Genomic DNA, 17,173 nt, shown 5'->3' with positions numbered 1-17,173 from the left:
ATTTAATTGTCTAAGAGCGTACTTCACTTTATTTAAACATAATCATGAATCAGTAATCAAATTCATGGTTAACAAGCATCTAAATTTTAATAAATTAAATAAAGTGGGTGGGAGTTAGGCTAAAAGTCACATTTCCAGCCTAATCAACGTTTAATTCATGTCACTTCTATCATGATCATACGAATCCCTACGTTCGCCTCATATCAAAAGAAAATCTTTTCACATTTGAGATGGAGATTAATCGAACTTTTGGAGACAGGGAATAACATGAGTCAAACAATAATAATTAAACCGAAGGACAAAGTTCATCAATAATGTACCCAAAGTTGTCCTAATGTATTTAAATACTACTTTTCTCCTACATCGTGTTTTCCGAGTACTTATATGTTAATTTCTTACTTTGAAATTAATAATAGTGTTAATATTCCTTTAATCATCACTTTGAATAGAAAATTTGGGTTGATGTTGAAAAAATATGCTGCCTAATTCATAATGGTGATTGATTAAGGAATAAATTATAATCCCGATTCAGTGAGTTGGGCGTTGGTTATTTGTTCAGAAAAGGATATCCAGATTCCGTGCTTGAGTCAAAGCATTGTGTAAATGTATACATTTCAACCTCACTTATAGCTGCCTATTTCATGTTGCTAAACGAGTCCTACAAGTTAGAAGTATGTTTCAGTTTCAAATTTGTCGTTGGCGACTACGCTCGAGCAGTTCTTCCCAATCGATGAAACGCTCCAGTAACTCTGTTTGCTTCAACACCAAACAATCATCGTCCTTCCCAAACCAGTCATACCGTCGTCTGGCAACGTAATCATAAACAACATCTCTCAAAGGAGTGGGGATGATCGTGAGGGAACTCAATGAAGAATAAGGCAATGGCAAGTAAGATAGAACCCTCAAACCAGCTGCAGAGAAATTGGAATTGAGAAATTGTTAGAATAAGCGAGATTTATCTGAACGGGATTTTAATATTCAACAATGTATTTGTCAGCAGACTCAGCACAAAGACATCGTGATCAGTTAATGTTAAGTGTGAGGATCAGTAAAATAAATAAATTACCAGTAGAGCCTTGATGATATAAACCAGGTCCTTCAATAAACAGGATGCGACGAAGAACATCATCTCGATCAACTCCACTCACTCGCATGTAAGGCTCAGCAGCTTTTGATTGTAGGCAACAAAACTTAATTTTCTTATCCTTGTCAGCCCGAATTATCCATTTCACTCCTGCATATTGAAGTATTAATAAGAGGTTAACAGTTCTGACCAGGAGCGTCCAAGCAAGATAAGAGTAACAATGATAAACAACAAGAATTACTTGATGGACCACTTACTTGATGGACCACAACATGTTAACACACAAAAGCAGCAATTGAGTCGTCAAATCTTGAAAATCTATGTTAAGTGACATTGGAAGAGATTGCATGCCTTAGAATCCTTTCAAATTTGCAAGAAACAATGTCTATCACCACCACATAACAAATTTTGGAAGGCATGATTTTGACAACGCGATAGAGTAGTATAAATACACACAGATTTCTAAGGATCAACCACTTAAATTGACTGATCCAAGCATCTTGATACAAAAAATCTATTGCTGATAACAAAGGATCATAAAGCCATAAGCAAGACAATTAGGCAACAAACACCAACTTCTCACCTTAAAATACATTACCCTTTCTTTCTTTTTTTCGTTTTTCCATTTTTCATTTGAATACCAAGGGACCTACATTGGTGACTAACTGGAGATTCCCTTTGAACAATTATCAAATATGGTTGGAAAAAGAAAATCCGACACTTAATAAACATAATTAACTTCGATAGAAAAAATCATCATGTCAGCAAGGCGTGCCATTGACAAAGCACACCTATGCAATATAAATGACCAGTAACAATTGACAGAGCAAGATAACATAGTTGGGGCAGCAACCATTTCAGATAGGAGACAACATATAAAGGGAGTCAATCTAGATTACAAAGGATGAAGCACAAATATTGGCGGCAGATTATGGATCATGCTGTAAACAGTATTTTTTTTGTTGATTCCATAATTTCAATCATGTCAGTGCCACGGATCAAATTAATGTACACAACAAGTAACTTGAGTTCATTTGGCCACAAGGTTACTAAGTTAAGGCTTGCATCAATACACAATTTTCAAGTTTTTATAATTCTAGATGGTTCTTCTCCACTCCTTAATACCATGATATCTCTTCTGCTCATCAGAACTCCATTTTAAGGAGTAAACACTCACCCGAATAATGTTCCCGCTATCTACATGCAAAAATTTATCAAGGAGAAAGTAGGCCATATGATATCGGCCAGCTAGATTCCATTGCGAAGTCACTATACTCTTTCATCGCCATCTCTTTATAGCTCACAACAATGAAAATGAAAAAATGAGCTGAATCCATAGATAATCTCCAATCACCAATCAGAAAGTGGAAGAATCTACTAGCAGACCATTATATTTTAATTAATCCCAATGTCCACAGTTTCACGACTCCAAGAAGATTTGATTGGAATAATCCGGTAGTCCTTTAATCTTTCTCAAGCTCCAATAATACAATCAACTCATTTATCTCACTCTAAGCAGTTAAGCATCATAACTAATATTAGTAATTCTCAGCTCTCGTTTTGAATATTTACTCTCAATTCGAATTATCAGCTCTCTAGACTCTAGTTACCGCTTTCGCTTTCTCAAGCACAAGAAAGTTGAAATTGAACTAATCCAAATGCATTCGCATTTCAGAACTGAATAATCCGCCTGGCTCATAGCATTTATTCATGAAAAAAGAACACGGGTAAATGAAAGAATAGGAAGATGATATGCGGACACAAACACGGAAATAATAATATTAAAGTGAGAAGAGTACCACTGTGGCAGAGGTGGCAAACGCCGTCGTACACGACAACGCGTGGCTGCAGCAGAGTAGGCGTCATCCCTACCGCATCCACAACAGCCGCAGCATCCGATTCTTCTAGCAACATCGGATCAGCCGGTGAGGACAAAAGCGAATCCAGCGACCCCGTGGAATAGAGGCGGCGAATCAACGGCGTCGAAGTCGCACTCCAGCTCTCCCTTCCTACAATAAACGCCGTCAATGCAGCCCGGACGCCTCGCCTGAGCACCGCCATGTCTCTTTCTCAATATGAAAATCGATCGATGATACAGTTAATCTTCAAACGATATCATATTCAGAATAGTAATCGATTGGATTCAATGCTTTTCGATTCTTTTCCCTAAGCTTCAACTCGATTTCGTTATAGAGAGAGTTAATCAGAGAGAGTTGATCGACGGTCAGGATCACTTTCGCTGCTGCCTCCACAGAGGAAACGAATCTCCTATGCTTAAAACTGTAGGAAAAGAATTTCTTAATAATAAATCAAACCTATTTGTAAGCTATTCGAATCTCGATTCGATAAAAACTCGTTTAACGAGGCTCGTTAAGATAAACAAACCAAACTCAAGCTTTACAGTATTCGGCTCGTTAGCTCGTCAACATGTTCGTTAGTAAGTTCATTAGTAATCTTTTAGATGAAAAAATAATAGTTTTGATATTTGATTTATTGATTTTGAATATTATTTATGAAATATATAGAAAAATTTATTAAATTTATTTATTATAATAAATTTACAAATTTTAGTAAGAATAATATATATTTTTTTAAATATATAATTTACTTTTTAATTAATTTAATGAAAATTTAAATGTATAATTTATATTTATTAAGCTTGTTTAGGCTCGATAAAAGCTTGAATAAGCTCGTGAGCCATGCATATATTTGTTAAATAAAGCTCGAACTCGGATCGATTATAAACGAACCAAACTCAAAAATTCAATAGTTCGGCTCGGCTCGACTCGATTACATCCCTACATACATATATATACGAATTAAAAATACGTCTCCACACACAAATAATTAGACTAATTTTTTTAAAAAAAATAAACCCGTTTAGTTTTTTCCTATTTAAATAAACTTAAAACTAATACTTAGAAGATATTTTTCAATGTTTTGTGATCAGAGAGAGATACGCAAAATTATTAGTTCACAAGTTTTTCGAGACAAATTTGAATATATTTCAACTTCTTTCAAACCAGTTCTAAAACTTTTCAAATCAAACTCGAATATGTTGGAATTTTTTTCGAATCAAACCCAAACCCAAATTATATTATTAGATAGTTGTGAACAACTTGCAAGCTTTGATATTTTAACATAATGTGAATAACTCGCGAATATGTTTCCAATTTTTTCGAGTCAAACTTGAACCCAAACCTTCAATTTTTCATCATATTCAACTTTCAATTCATTCACCCCTATTTGGTACTGCCAATGTTACTACATAGCAACAACATTAGTTGAATTAATGAAACAACCTCCTAATCTGAGCCGGTGAGATACTAACGACGATGCATAATAATTAATAACCAAAGAATTCAACAGCGTTTTTAAGCATTCATTGAGAGGCTCACAAGCTAGTTCGGCAGCTCATCTTGCACATATGGTGGTACTTCTCTACCTGGCCACTATAACTCAACTAGGCAAGAAAAAGGTGCAAAAGACTGTTGCTGCAACAGTACTGTAACAAATTCATACCAAATTCGCTCATAACACATTTAAAATTCAATCAAAATGAAAAGCATTATCAAAAAATTAAAATTATAATAAAACAAAAACATTTCAAGAGTCGAAGTAGCGACAAAAAGTAGTTTAAACAGACTCCCAGCATTATTAAAATCTTCCATAAAATCACTCAGTTGTGTGAAACATCTGACGCAGAACTCCACAGGCTTCCGTTTATGACCTATGGAAAACCAAAATTGGGAAGGAAGTGCATTTAAATATCGAAGCATGGTATGAAAAGATATGGTACACAATACACAGTATAAAATTAGTCTATTGTATTTTTTTTTTTTGGGATTACCTTTATGTAACTAACGTCTGTCTGTTTTCCCAGTGGAGCGCTTGCCGGAGAACAAGTGTTTCGGCTTGAGTGTAGGAATGACTCTATCCGCCTCTCCTTTACGAGCATCTTTGTTTCTCTTCTTGACAGACCGTTTAGCCATTTTTATGGCCTTCTGTTTCTGAGCAGTATCTTTGAAACCCTCTCCAGGCACAACTTCACCTGGTGGTCGTGACTTCGACCTAGATCTTGAAAGAGATCTTGACAACCGCATCTTCTTGTTTGGTTGGTCACCATCCACATCCATAGAAACGGCACGATCATTGCCATCTCGATCGAGGGATCTCTCCCTTTTACGACCCCTGGATTTACTCCGGGCACGGTTAACCGCCATGGTGGGATCAAGACCCAAAGATGATAATTGTCTGCCCATTCTTTCAGTTGTAAATTGTTTATCTTTATCAAACTTTCTGGGCACGACTGGTCGGCTCTCAGCAGTGCTCTTTTTGATCCTATGCTGTTGGATAAGCAAACTTTTCTTCTTCCTGATCTCTGCAAGCGCTAATTGTTCTTCAGGGGTCAACTCGGCTCCATCCATCTCAAAATCGTCATCCACCCCTAGCCCCTGTTGGACACCTTCTTCTTGCTCCAACTCCTCAAGCCTCATTAATATATCTGGGTCGATAAAGTCGTATACATTGTGCCCATCAAGAATTTCTGGCATAATATCTTCTTTCCACTCATCATCCGCTAAAATATAATGCTTCCTCAAGCTTGCGGAGTATACACCAGCACCTCCATTCTCTTCCTCGAGGTCTTTCTCTAGCTTCCTCTTTTGTTTCTCTGAAGTTGCCTCAGCTTGCTTTCGTCGAGCTTCCAAAACAGCTTCAGGTATACAAGGTGGTCTCTCCTTCTGGTCACGAGGCTTGGGTATGGCGACGTGGAAGCGGTTCAGGCAATCATTTAACTTTTTCGACTTCATTTTCATTTCCACTCTCTGATTCAATAATCTCTCACAAGCTGCATTCTTTACAGCAATTACGCCTTCCTCAGTCAAAGTGCTCATACTCAAAAGAACACCTTCTTCATCCGTTGGCTCACCACCTTGACCTATTACAGTTTTCATAGCTTCTGCTTTCATCTCCATCACCAACTTCTTATCATCGTCAGAGATCCCTTCAATTGGCTGCAAATCAGTTTTGTTACAGACAATGATCAACGGTTTGTTCATAAATAATGACTTGATGCTGTGAAAAAGAGCTGCTTGCTGTGCAATACTGTATCCACAGGAACCAGATACATCCAGGAAAAACAGAACAGCAGCTCTCAAATGGGCAAGAGCTGTGATGCTGCACATTTCAATGATATTACGATCCTCAAATGGTCGATCCAAAATACCTGGAGTGTCAATCACTTGGTATCTAAGATATTTATAGTCTGTATGACCAACAAACAGTGACTTCGTGGTGAAGGCATATGGCTGTACATCAACATCAGCCCTCGTAATTTTGTTGATGAACGAACTCTTGCCAACATTCGGGTACCCACAGATCAAGACCGTTCTAGTAGTTGGATCAATTGAAGGTAGCCTTGCCATGTGTTGTCGTATCTGCTCAAGATAAGCCAAACTAGGCCCAATTCGTTTAATCAAGGTACACATACGACCAAGAGCAGCAACCTTCAGTGACTTACATCGATAAAGAGAATCTCCATACTTTAATAATTTAACATAATCCTTTGCAATCTTTCCAATCAAGTTCCTTGCTGTATTAATTTGTCCTAGAGCAAGCTTGTAATGGTCTTTGTTATATAGAACATGGAGAAGATCCCCATAAAAAGGATGTATACCATCAAGCCGAGGGAACTCCTCGATAATGGCAGAAAGCTTCTCGTGAAAATTCTGTTGCGTGAACTTCACTTTGCGCATGTAAAACCGGCGAAGGCGTGATATGGCATATCCTTTGTGAACTTGTGTTGGTGTTCTTCGTTGAGTTCGAGACAGGATAATATCAACGAATTCTTTCCCCGTGGGGACAACAGTAATCTTCTTGAAATTGTACTGAACCATCTTGCTTTCCTTCACAATATACAGGGAACAGAAAAAAAGAACAAAAATTAGCACACAAAGTATAGAAATAATCAGCCTACTACATTTTTCATAAGCAAAAAAACAGTAATAACAAGGAAGCAAAAGATACCTCAACAGTATTGGAGATAAAATTCTAACGATTAATCATAACTAGAGCCTGCATTTCATGAGTCATGTGACTCATGACTGAATATCGAGGTTTGAAAACAAAACCCAAAGAATATTATTAAAAATTAAACAGAAATGCTTCTAGTTTATGGATCCAAGTTCAATACATACAACTCGGAATCAAATATGTAACACGACACAAAACGAATAAAAACGATCAAATACGGCGAAACCGACTACTAACTAGCTGAATTCCTTGGAAATGATCAAATAGTTGTACAAATCTGTTTCTAATTCTCGTTCACAAGCCCAAATCAATCAAAGTTCATAGATACAATGTTACAGACGGTACCTTAGGCAACAAAAGGAACCACAGAGAAACTTGACAACGCACGGTTGTTCGGTATTAAGAGGTGCACGCTAATTTAAACACAAAATAAAACTAACATAGACTCCAGAAGATATCAAACGTCACAAATCCTTACCGAAATACAAGCAATTCAGAAAAATAGGACTTGTAATCGGAGACTGAGCGGGAAGAACCGAGGAAATCTTCGACGGCGCCTCTGCCAGGGTTTTTGTGGAGTTCCCACTGAAGAATGCTTTCAGAGGTTTATAACCTTTACTTGCCTAAATGTTCGGGCTTTGGGCTCGAATTGAGGAATTTTGTTTGGGCCAACCCAGTAAAATAAAAACCCAATAAGTTTCTTTGGGCTGCTGGGCTCGGATTGAGGAATTTTTTTTGGGCCAACCCAGTAAAATAAAAACCCAATAAGTTTCTTTCAATCGAATATTTAAATGGTGGTGTAAATTGCATTGATAAAATATTTACTACACTTTTATATCAAATTTTTTAACTAACATTGGAATAAACATGATTTAAAATTTTAAATAATTTACACCTTTATAACGTCCTGAACACTATTATATTTGATTATTATTACAAGAATTTTCGGGTTGGATTGATTTCTAAACTTAAATAAATTAAGTTACTTAACGCTTAGCTACCCACTAATTTGAAGATTAACTAAATGGTACAATTTTTTAGTAACCAAAAATTGTGTCAACTCCGAGCATCTCGTACGAGACATGCTCAGTGCAGTTTATCTGACTAATGTGATTTGCAGACTATTGCGTTAGTCCGACGGTTTATGCAATGCCCACTTTAAAAATTCGTTACGAGTTCCTTCGTCATAAAAAAAACATATTACATTAACTTTCACAAAATTTGTAGTTAACTTGTTTTTGACAAACTCTAAACATTAATTAATTTTGAAATTGATTTTTGGGTTAGACCATATAGGTCCAATTGTGGACAAGTGAGTAACTCTCATAGAGGGATTTTTATTTGCTTCAAATAATTGTTTTCATAATTGAAATGATAATCGAATCGATCTACTTTAAAATAAAGGTGCAATCGATCGGATTTTGATGTGAAAACTTGGCAAATTTGGCTGCCCTCTACTTAGATTTTTGTTGGCTGGCTCTCTTGTTTCCCCTTTTTTCTTTACTTTTGGACCATACAATGTACATGGAAATGAAATTTCAATTCAAGATTTCCTTACTTGTGTGTTTTTTTCTTGGTTAACTTTTCAAGAAGGGCTGGTGTTATTACATGAGTTTGGATCGAAATGATTGTAGGAAAAAAGTTTGTTTGAGTAAAATATTTCAAATTTGTGGATATATACTAATTCTTAGTTCCTTTTTTTCTTTTCCAACGTAGTTAATGATCATTAATTTGTTCGCTTGTGTATCAGTTATTGTACACATTTAGTCTGTGGAATGATCTGTTGTGCCAGTTGCAAGAGTTGAAAGATTTCTTTCTTCTTCCAATTCTTCTGTATGGTAAATCCCTTCTCCAGATTTTAGTTGTTATTGAAACTATATACTTTAGTTGTCATTGAAGCACAAACACTTGTGTTGTACCCGACCAAGATGCATTGTTTCACTTCTTGACTCCAATGGACTTCTTCCTCGTAAACTAACTTTGAAAATAAATGCATCAATCACGTTGCTAAAAAATATTAATCCAACTGAAAGACTTTGTAATGGTACGGCTTCTTTGAAAAGATTTTAACAAAAATGTTATTTACGCTAAAATTTCAGTTAGCACCCGTGCAATAAAACCTGTATTTATTCCCCGTAAAACTTTAGAAGCTCGACGTGGTAATTTCTCATCTATTTAATTTAAAAGAATGACAATTAATGAATCACAAGGTCAAACTTTTATATTCTGTTAAATATTGCAGATACATCATCGTCATATTTGAATTGTGGCTTTTTTTCCAAACTTTATATCTATAGTATTAAAATTTGAATTCAAAATACTTTGTTTCATATTCTTAATACAAAACGATAATTTTAATTTCAACTTTCATACAACGAAAACACAGAATAAATTATAATAAACTATGAATTTTTGGAAATTTCTAGAATGTTAATTATAATCATTATTTGTAATTGTTATTTCTTTCCCAAAGTTTACAGTTAAAATTTTCAATATTAATCAAGTTTTTTTTTTCCTCTTTTCTTCCCTTTCAGGTCAATGGCAGATAAGTGAACAACACTTGGGAGTCTGAAATCGGAGGTTCAAAACTGGTTCGTAAAATTAGTGATTGCAGAAAAAACTCCAGTTCGTCTCAGGAAATGGGAATGGTGATAAAAACTTGTTTTTGTTGTTGAAGAAGTAAAATCCATTCAATTCGTTCAATAAAATTATTCACTTCATTTTCTTTTACATTATTCATTTGAGCAGAATGGAAGCATGCAGTGTACCTTTTATTAACGAGATGTTGACAAGTTAGACAAATTACCTGAGTTGTACAAAAACCTATTATGCGGGGAATGCAAAGATTAAGGAAATAACTAAAAACACGTCAACTCTAGCGACTTCAAACCACCAAATGATCCTTAGCAAAAGTACTTACATCAAGCTTACAGGCCGACAAGAACAGTTACCCATGGACCACATTTATCAACTTACACAATTTGCATAGTTTACTGAATTAACAGATGTGACAAATAGGCAAATCAGCCAAGTCATTTTCCGAATTCTCTTTTTCTATGTAATTAAAGTATGACTTTCTCTTTATTATTTTATTAATGAGCTTCTTTTTTCTTTTTCTTTTTTCATATTTGCTATGTGGTGTTATACATGTCTTCCCACCGTGTTTTGTTAAAAGAACTAAAAGAATTTACAAGACTTTGGGGTTGTCAATGAGAGTAAACTTGTATCGAAACACAAGCTCTGAATTGGTGCAATTCAGAGTTTTCTCCAATTATAATGAATGAAAAATTACAATTTCCTTATGCATACAGGGCGTAGATCTTTGATCATTACATTATGAAATAATTTTTACAAAGGGTTACTATATCAATATGGGTTATGTTTCCAAGAAGAATTATTCGATGGAACTACAGGTTTGATTGCCTTTGTGGAACACAAGGAAGCAAAAATATTATTAGGCATGTTAGGTGCAGAGATCATTGAAGCAAAACAAGATGTATATTTAATAAAACTAGTTCCTTCAATACAAAACTCTTATGTCTTTTAAATTTTATTTTTCTTATCTATAACAGGAAAGACATTTCATCCCTAATGATATCAATGAAAAATTCAAAGAGTTGCGATTCCTTTTCCAAGTTAGGACATCAAGAAACGAAGCAAGAGGGATAAAATTTGTACGAAATACAAACATAGCATGTCTCCTACTATCTAAATCATCATCAACGTCACACAGTTACGAAGAAAAGAACTCCTCTTTACATGTTCACAAAGAGTTGTTGGCTGATATACCCATGCTTGATCTCAAGAAAGCACTTCAAAAATACAAAAAGAGCATCTTCACAACAAATCCAATTAAAAATCAAAGCCGCTCAACTGGTAAAAGAAGCCTCGACTCTAAAGAAGATTTAACACACTAAGATCTAAAACATGCCAAACAAGAATGTGGTACTTATAATGTGTATACTTTTGAAACTATTTTGCAGGTAATTTATTATAAACATTATTACCTAAAAAATGCAATAGGCTAGAATTTTGAGAAATATAGATGTTGAAATCAATTAAAAAAATCACATGTATATGTAAAATGTGCTTATTGCTAGCCTAATGATAAGAACAAAGTCGCCAAATGTAGTGTTTATATATATTGGAATAGTCATTCTTTTCTTCATGTTAATTGGTTGAAGTATCCTTTTCTTCTTAATATTTCTCTACTATTTTCAAACACTTACAATTTAAGTGCATGTAAGCTTAACTATGGATTTTGTTGTAATGTCTATTCTTTTTAAAACTAATTTTGTACCTAATTTTTTCTAATGCTATTAACTAAACAATAAAATATATATATATAATATATATATATATATATATATATATATATATATATATATAAATGTTTAAATCATGTATGTATAAAATGTGTCGGTTAAGTTAACACCCTAATAAGAACAAAGTCGTAAAATATGTTTATACATATTGTATATAGTCATTATGTGTTACTAGGTATCGTCACCTCAATTCTTGAGATATTTGCCCAGGTTCGCAGCTATCAGCGTAGTAACTATCTTTAGTATTATTGATATGAGAGATAGATACGGATCACCCAATATGATTTCATACACACAGAAGGAGATTTCCCCAACAAAAACAATTTTTTTGCCAAAAACTTTCACCAAGAACAATACAGTTTTGCCTTCCTATCATTCACACATAATCAAAACTTAGTGATAAAATTTCGAAACCAGAGCATTATCACAAACGTAGAACAGTGACAGAAAAAATATAAAAAAAACATCACCACAAACCCACAACAATCAATCAAACAAATAAAACATTCTAAAAATTCCGAAAAATCAAGTAGAAAGCACAACTTCAATCCCCAACCAATCACAACACATTCAACAACACCAAGCCTTACAAACGATCGAGTTGATCCAAAAAAACCACCACTATCACGTCGATCGCGTAAACAACCTTCTTCCTCTACGTTCTCCTGTGATTTTTCCTTTTAAAAATTTTTTTTGCTATATTTTTTTAAAGAGAGAGAAATGCAAGAATAGCCTTACAAAGCATGTTCTACAATCAAAGGAGTAAATAATATTAAATTCATTTCACGATGAAATTGGATAGTTTTACATATGATATATAAGGTTTTTTTAGGACCTGTTCCCTAACTGTGAGAAATAACATGAATATTTTCTATGGTTGTGCAAATATGATCTTCGAAGAAAAAAGATACAAAACACAAAAGAAAAGGTTGTTTAAGTTGAAAACATATCTTTTTCTGGCGTCTCTGAAATCCAGAGCAAAGTCCAACTATTTCTCAACAATCCATAAACACCACAACTTCATAAATTTTCAAAAAGCCTAATTTATTCATCTTAATTTTGAAGAGTATCCTAATATACTTTAATATTCAAAATACCATTTGAATTCCAGCCTGATGGTCAATTCTGATCCTGTCATAGAACTTTAATTCAACTCACAATCACAGAAAAAATATGCTAGTTCATCAAGTTTCAATATCTTTACTTTGAGTAAATATCAACGCATAACAAAAAAAATCAGAGGAGCTGATAAAGTAACAAAGCTTTCAGGTTAATCGGAATTATAAATTACTCTAGGTCCAAGAATTAGATTCAAAAATTGAAAAGAGACCTAAAAAATTGTTACAAGAACCCCATAGTTAAATGTGTGGACCTTGACAAATATACTTATTAGATTTCATCTTCAAATTTGTGAAGGTAATGAATGACCTAAGGATTGATCTTTGTGCTTATAGTTACATCAACGTCACAAATAACTAAACATTCAATCCCAAAAACACAATTTTATAAAAGAAAATTTCATAATTATATTTCTTAACTATTTGCAAATACTAAATATATCAATACAAAATTTTGAGTTATAATATCATTATTAATTTTAAAAATATATAATGACATTATATCAAGATTAATTTAAATTTTTGAAAAAATTAATAATTTATGGTATAACAATAATTTTATATAAAATTGAAATCAACAATTTAATATATTCAAAGGTGGAATTCATATTTTATTCCCAAAAAAATGGTATTTAAAATTCGGGAAAAGAGATAGTTGAAGAATCCCTAGTGGATTGAATACAATACACTATAATAGTCTTACATAAAAACTAAGGTTGCGTTTGGTCGTTAGTCCTGCCATTTCTCAATGGAGTCTTGGTCCTGTCATTTTGCTTTTTTATTGTTCTTTACTCTTTTTATAGCTATATATTTTTATGACGTTGTCAAATTAGTGTTGACACTACAAAATTACTCACATGTTTTGCACCATGCCAATACTTCATGGAAGGAAGAGTAAAAACAAATCAAAAGAAATTTAAAGGATGAAAATAAAATAAACTTATAAGATAGTTTTACAGTTTTACCACCATATAATTATATATTAATAATGCCGAGGATTTGAGTTTTATAGTCTATATCATCTCTTTCAAGGATTCTAATGTCATACTTAATTTTCATTTTTTATAAAATTTACGTTTACTGTCGGCAATAACTATATAATAACTAAAAGTTGGCTCTAAAAGTATCATCGCTGGCAAGACATAATATCATTGGATATGGTAAAAAAAATACGATCACCACCACATTTGATATGACGAATATCTCTATTTTTGCATGTACAAGGTTTCGATATGTATTTATCAAATATCAGTATGCAAGAAGTATATGACAAATTATGATAACGAGTACACCATTCTAGTAGAATTCGTGCATGATAGCTACTCACCCATAGCATATCAACAATTAAATCGTATGCCTAATGGTACCGCCAGTCCGACTAATATTTCCAAAAGACTTCATCCTAATCGAACAAATAATCGTCGCTGTGATTTTCATCTCCATATCGATTATAAAAATCGTCAGTGTCATGTTCATCTCCATATTGACCATAGAAATCACCACTACGAGGGGCAGATGTTTCATTCTCTTCGTCGTAACTCATCTTTGGCTGGAAACCACTGTCATTACTTTCATTAGATCCATTCATTTCGAGGCTTGGCGTGTGGTCACTTCTAAGAGCACAAGAATCTGCAGTGATGATCTGAGATTGAGATGCCTTGGAAACGTGTTCCTACAATTTTATCAGTTGTGTATGAGTAGATGATCGTTCTTTTTTTTAAACGTCCAACGATATGTTTACTCAAGCATGTTGCATGTGCATTCTTTGTTTAAAACTCATAGACATGCCGACGAGCTTTACTGGTATACAAATTAAATAAATAAAGTAATGCATTACCAGAATTACTTGGTGATTGAAGACTATCTTGAAAATAAAAAAGCATGCTTACCAATTCTTCATTTAGAATTTTCAAAGCTTCATAGTTAATTCTTGAACTTCGCCTCTGAAGAAAAGAATTCTGTCATACTCGTAACATAATAAAAACTGGCAAAAAACACAATCCACAATCCACCGCAATCCAAGTAAAAATATATAAGCATCATGATATTTAATACCACTAATTCCATGAATATATCATAAGATTGCAACTTCTTTAGATTCCATCTTTTTTTATTTATAGAGCATTTATCATGAATTACAGAGCAATCATAGAATGGAGCTCCAAACTATGAAAAATATCATCGTTAAGCATAAACTAACTGTTGACTTCACTTTATCCATGGTTTTAGCAGCTTTCTTGAGTGGGGCACCTTTCTTTCTTTCAGCTGCCTTCTCCTGTTTCTTTGGGAGAAATTTATCAGATGTCTAAATTGGCAACGAAAAAGAATAGAAGCAGAGAAGAAGGAATGAGAAATTACATTTACATATTTTCCATTGATAGCTTCCCATAACATCCTTTTATAAAGCATCTCCTCCTTGGTGTTGAGATATCTACTAACCTAAACAGCATTAAATGTAAGGACCAGTCAAATGCTGACAGTAATCTAGAAATAGGCACCAATAGAACTTGAATTTAATGATTTATTGGAAAGAGACTTTAAAAAGGCTTAGATATAAAAGAAGAATTTATCAAAGAGACAAAATGCACTTGAACATGAGCAATTGTAAAAATGGATGCATACATTTAACTAAAGTGGTAGAACGTAAGCAAAATGGATGAGTATGAATTAATGAAGCATATACCTCAGCATCATCAATATCAGAAAGGCTGTCTGACGCATGGTTATTGGTTCGACTTCTCCTCTGCTTGAACCTTTTTACAACCCCAGAAATGCCTTTATTGATTTCAGGATGTCCAGTTGAAGCACCTGGAAGATTTAACTTGGAATGTAAGTGAAGAAGTTCTCAAGTCAGCAACTATATTTCTAACAAAAATCTTTTGCACAACAACTAACATGAGCACATCATTGTTGAAAAAGCAGCTACATTTACCATTAGATTCTCTCAGATTGAGGGATCCACATGAAACAGCATCCACAACTTCTCCACATGAAGGTTTACTTCCTCCTACCTAAATATTTTTATTCAAACAAAGTTAAGATAAACAAGCATTTTCTAACATTTTTTGCATTACACCTGGAAGAAATAGAGCAACATTTTTTCATACATGCAAGGGAATAATACTTAAGGACATATCAGCTCTGGCCACAAATCTCATCTTCTAATTATTTCTTTTATGTTCCTTAAGGACAGGTAAGATAGCTCAAGCTAGCATACCTAGATAACCATGACTATTTAAAGAGAAAAGGAAATCATTATATGAAATAGCAGGTCTAGATACCGAAATTCATACATACAGTTAGACAACCTAAAAAGAGTTAATTTGAGAGCTCTGAGCGCACAACAAAAGAAGTTACTTCTGAGAATGATTATTTCTACAGTCTCGTAATAATGCATTATTCTAACAAACAACTACTGACTTTCTCACGAACTTATTAAGAATAGAAGCAATTGACTGCACAGTGAGTTACTGAATAAAGCATTGCAATACCTTCTTGCTTCAAACATATAATAGTACAAAATATCAGCAACGCAACTCAATCACATATAAGCAATTCCATATCACATCATCTATCACGACCAAACTTTATTGCATCTTATCAGATTTGATCAAAGAAACTGAAAATATATGCGATATATTGGAAAACCACTTGAAAAATCAGAACATTGAATCGAGCTATTCGTTACAAAAATTTTATCGAATAAAAAGCACATTGTGAAAATCAAACGATGAATTTCTCATGCAGAAAAGGAATTTGGCGTACCGGAGATTCCGATTTGTGCGTAATAGCCATTGGATAGCGCTTCCACAAACTTCGTACGAAAGAATAAACGCAAAATAAAACTAATATAGACTCCAGAATATATTAAACGTTACGAATCCTTACCGAAATACAAGAAATTCAGAGAAATAGGACTTGTAATCGGAGACTGAGAGAGAAGAACCCCGGAAATCTTCGACGGCGGATCTGCCAGGGTTTTTGTGGAGTTCAGGTGCAGAGGAATGCTAGAGGTTTAATACTTATACTTGTCTAAGTGGTCAGGCTTTGGGCTCATACTGAGTAATTTTATTGTTGGGCCGACCCAGTAAAATAAAAACCCAATATAGACATCTTTGGGCTCAATCGAATATTTAATTGATGGGGTAAATTGCATTAGTATAATATTACTACACTTTGATCTCAATTCTTTTTAACTAACATTGGAATACACAATTATTTAAATTATTAATATAAATTAAGTCTTGATAACGTCCTAAACACTATTACAAGATTTTTGACGTTGGATTAGCTTCTAAACTTAAAGAAATTAAGTTACTTGATGCGCGGCCACCCACTATTTTGAAGATTAACTATAAATGGTGCAATTTTTTGGTAACCAAAAATTGCGTCAACTCTGCGCATGCCGCAAGTGGTACCCAATTTACGTGGTTTTTAGGGTATTGCGTTAGTCCAAAAGTTTATACTACGTAAACGAAACAACATCTGTGATTTTCATCGTCGTAAAAAAAATTTGTGACAACTTTCAAAAAATTTGTAGTTAACAAGTTTTTGACAAACTCATCTAGACATTAATTAACTTTGAAATTTATTTTTGTGTTAGCTCAAATGGT

General features: G+C 33.8%; 3 protein-coding genes across 13 annotated transcripts; all 3 read right to left on the bottom strand.

The window, feature by feature from the left end:
• Positions 1-547: 547 nt before the first annotated feature.
• LOC142543463 (uncharacterized) lies at positions 548-3,376 on the bottom strand. Its single transcript, XM_075650756.1, has 3 exons — positions 2,884-3,376; positions 1,067-1,234; positions 548-911 (listed from the first exon to the last, which is right to left on the bottom strand). Exons 1-3 carry the CDS (start codon positions 3,143-3,145, stop codon positions 685-687), a joined length of 657 nt encoding a protein of 218 aa, XP_075506871.1. The 5' UTR covers positions 3,146-3,376; the 3' UTR covers positions 548-684.
• Positions 3,377-4,410: 1,034 nt separating this feature from the next.
• On the bottom strand, positions 4,411-16,545 carry LOC142543461 (nucleolar GTP-binding protein 1-like). Of its 3 annotated transcripts, none has more exons than XM_075650743.1 (3): positions 16,449-16,545; positions 4,935-6,990; positions 4,411-4,814 (listed from the first exon to the last, which is right to left on the bottom strand). In XM_075650743.1, exon 2 carries the CDS (start codon positions 6,979-6,981, stop codon positions 4,945-4,947), a length of 2,037 nt encoding a protein of 678 aa, XP_075506858.1. In that variant the 5' UTR covers positions 6,982-6,990; positions 16,449-16,545; the 3' UTR covers positions 4,411-4,814; positions 4,935-4,944. The 3 variants fall into 3 exon arrangements, with proteins under 3 accessions (XP_075506858.1, XP_075506860.1, XP_075506857.1); XM_075650745.1 differs by lacking the exon at positions 16,449-16,545 and adding an exon at positions 7,596-7,713 and having other exon boundaries at positions 4,935-6,985; XM_075650742.1 differs by lacking the exon at positions 16,449-16,545 and adding an exon at positions 7,596-7,701.
• LOC142543462 (uncharacterized) lies at positions 13,738-16,585 on the bottom strand. Of its 9 annotated transcripts, XM_075650748.1 has the most exons (9): positions 16,479-16,518; positions 16,326-16,374; positions 15,668-15,777; positions 15,493-15,571; positions 15,244-15,368; positions 14,919-14,999; positions 14,755-14,841; positions 14,450-14,503; positions 13,738-14,232 (listed from the first exon to the last, which is right to left on the bottom strand). In XM_075650748.1, exons 3-9 carry the CDS (start codon positions 15,716-15,718, stop codon positions 13,963-13,965), a joined length of 747 nt encoding a protein of 248 aa, XP_075506863.1. In that variant the 5' UTR covers positions 15,719-15,777; positions 16,326-16,374; positions 16,479-16,518; the 3' UTR covers positions 13,738-13,962. The 9 variants fall into 9 exon arrangements, with proteins under 9 accessions (XP_075506863.1, XP_075506861.1, XP_075506862.1 ...); XM_075650746.1 differs by lacking the exon at positions 16,479-16,518 and having other exon boundaries at positions 16,326-16,461; XM_075650747.1 differs by lacking the exon at positions 16,479-16,518 and having other exon boundaries at positions 15,668-15,791; positions 16,326-16,450.
• Between the last annotated feature and the right edge of the window lie 588 nt (positions 16,586-17,173).

Source organism: Primulina tabacum, chromosome 4, assembly GCF_025594145.1.
Source record: "Primulina tabacum isolate GXHZ01 chromosome 4, ASM2559414v2, whole genome shotgun sequence".
Taxonomy (NCBI): domain Eukaryota; kingdom Viridiplantae; phylum Streptophyta; class Magnoliopsida; order Lamiales; family Gesneriaceae; genus Primulina; species Primulina tabacum.
Note: the sequence above shows the minus strand (reverse complement) of the source record. Positions and strands in the feature narration are given on the sequence as shown.

Excerpts from the sequence above, each read along its gene's own strand:
- LOC142543461 (XM_075650743.1), bottom strand. The coding sequence starts at position 6,981 with ATGGTTCAGTACAATTTCAAGAAGATTACTGTTGTCCCCACGGGGAAA.
- LOC142543462 (XM_075650748.1), bottom strand. The coding sequence starts at position 15,718 with ATGAGATTTGTGGCCAGAGCTGATATGTCCTTAAGTATTATTCCCTTG. Across the intron at positions 15,369-15,492 it reads CAATCTGAGAGAATCTAATG|GTGCTTCAACTGGACATCCT; the intron begins GTAAATGTAGCT and ends TAAATCTTCCAG. Across the intron at positions 15,000-15,243 it reads CTGATATTGATGATGCTGAG|GTTAGTAGATATCTCAACAC; the intron begins GTATATGCTTCA and ends AATGCTGTTTAG.
- LOC142543463 (XM_075650756.1), bottom strand. The coding sequence starts at position 3,145 with ATGGCGGTGCTCAGGCGAGGCGTCCGGGCTGCATTGACGGCGTTTATT. Across the intron at positions 1,235-2,883 it reads TTGCCACCTCTGCCACAGTG|GAGTGAAATGGATAATTCGG; the intron begins GTACTCTTCTCA and ends TTCAATATGCAG. Across the intron at positions 912-1,066 it reads ATATCATCAAGGCTCTACTG|CTGGTTTGAGGGTTCTATCT; the intron begins GTAATTTATTTA and ends ATTTCTCTGCAG.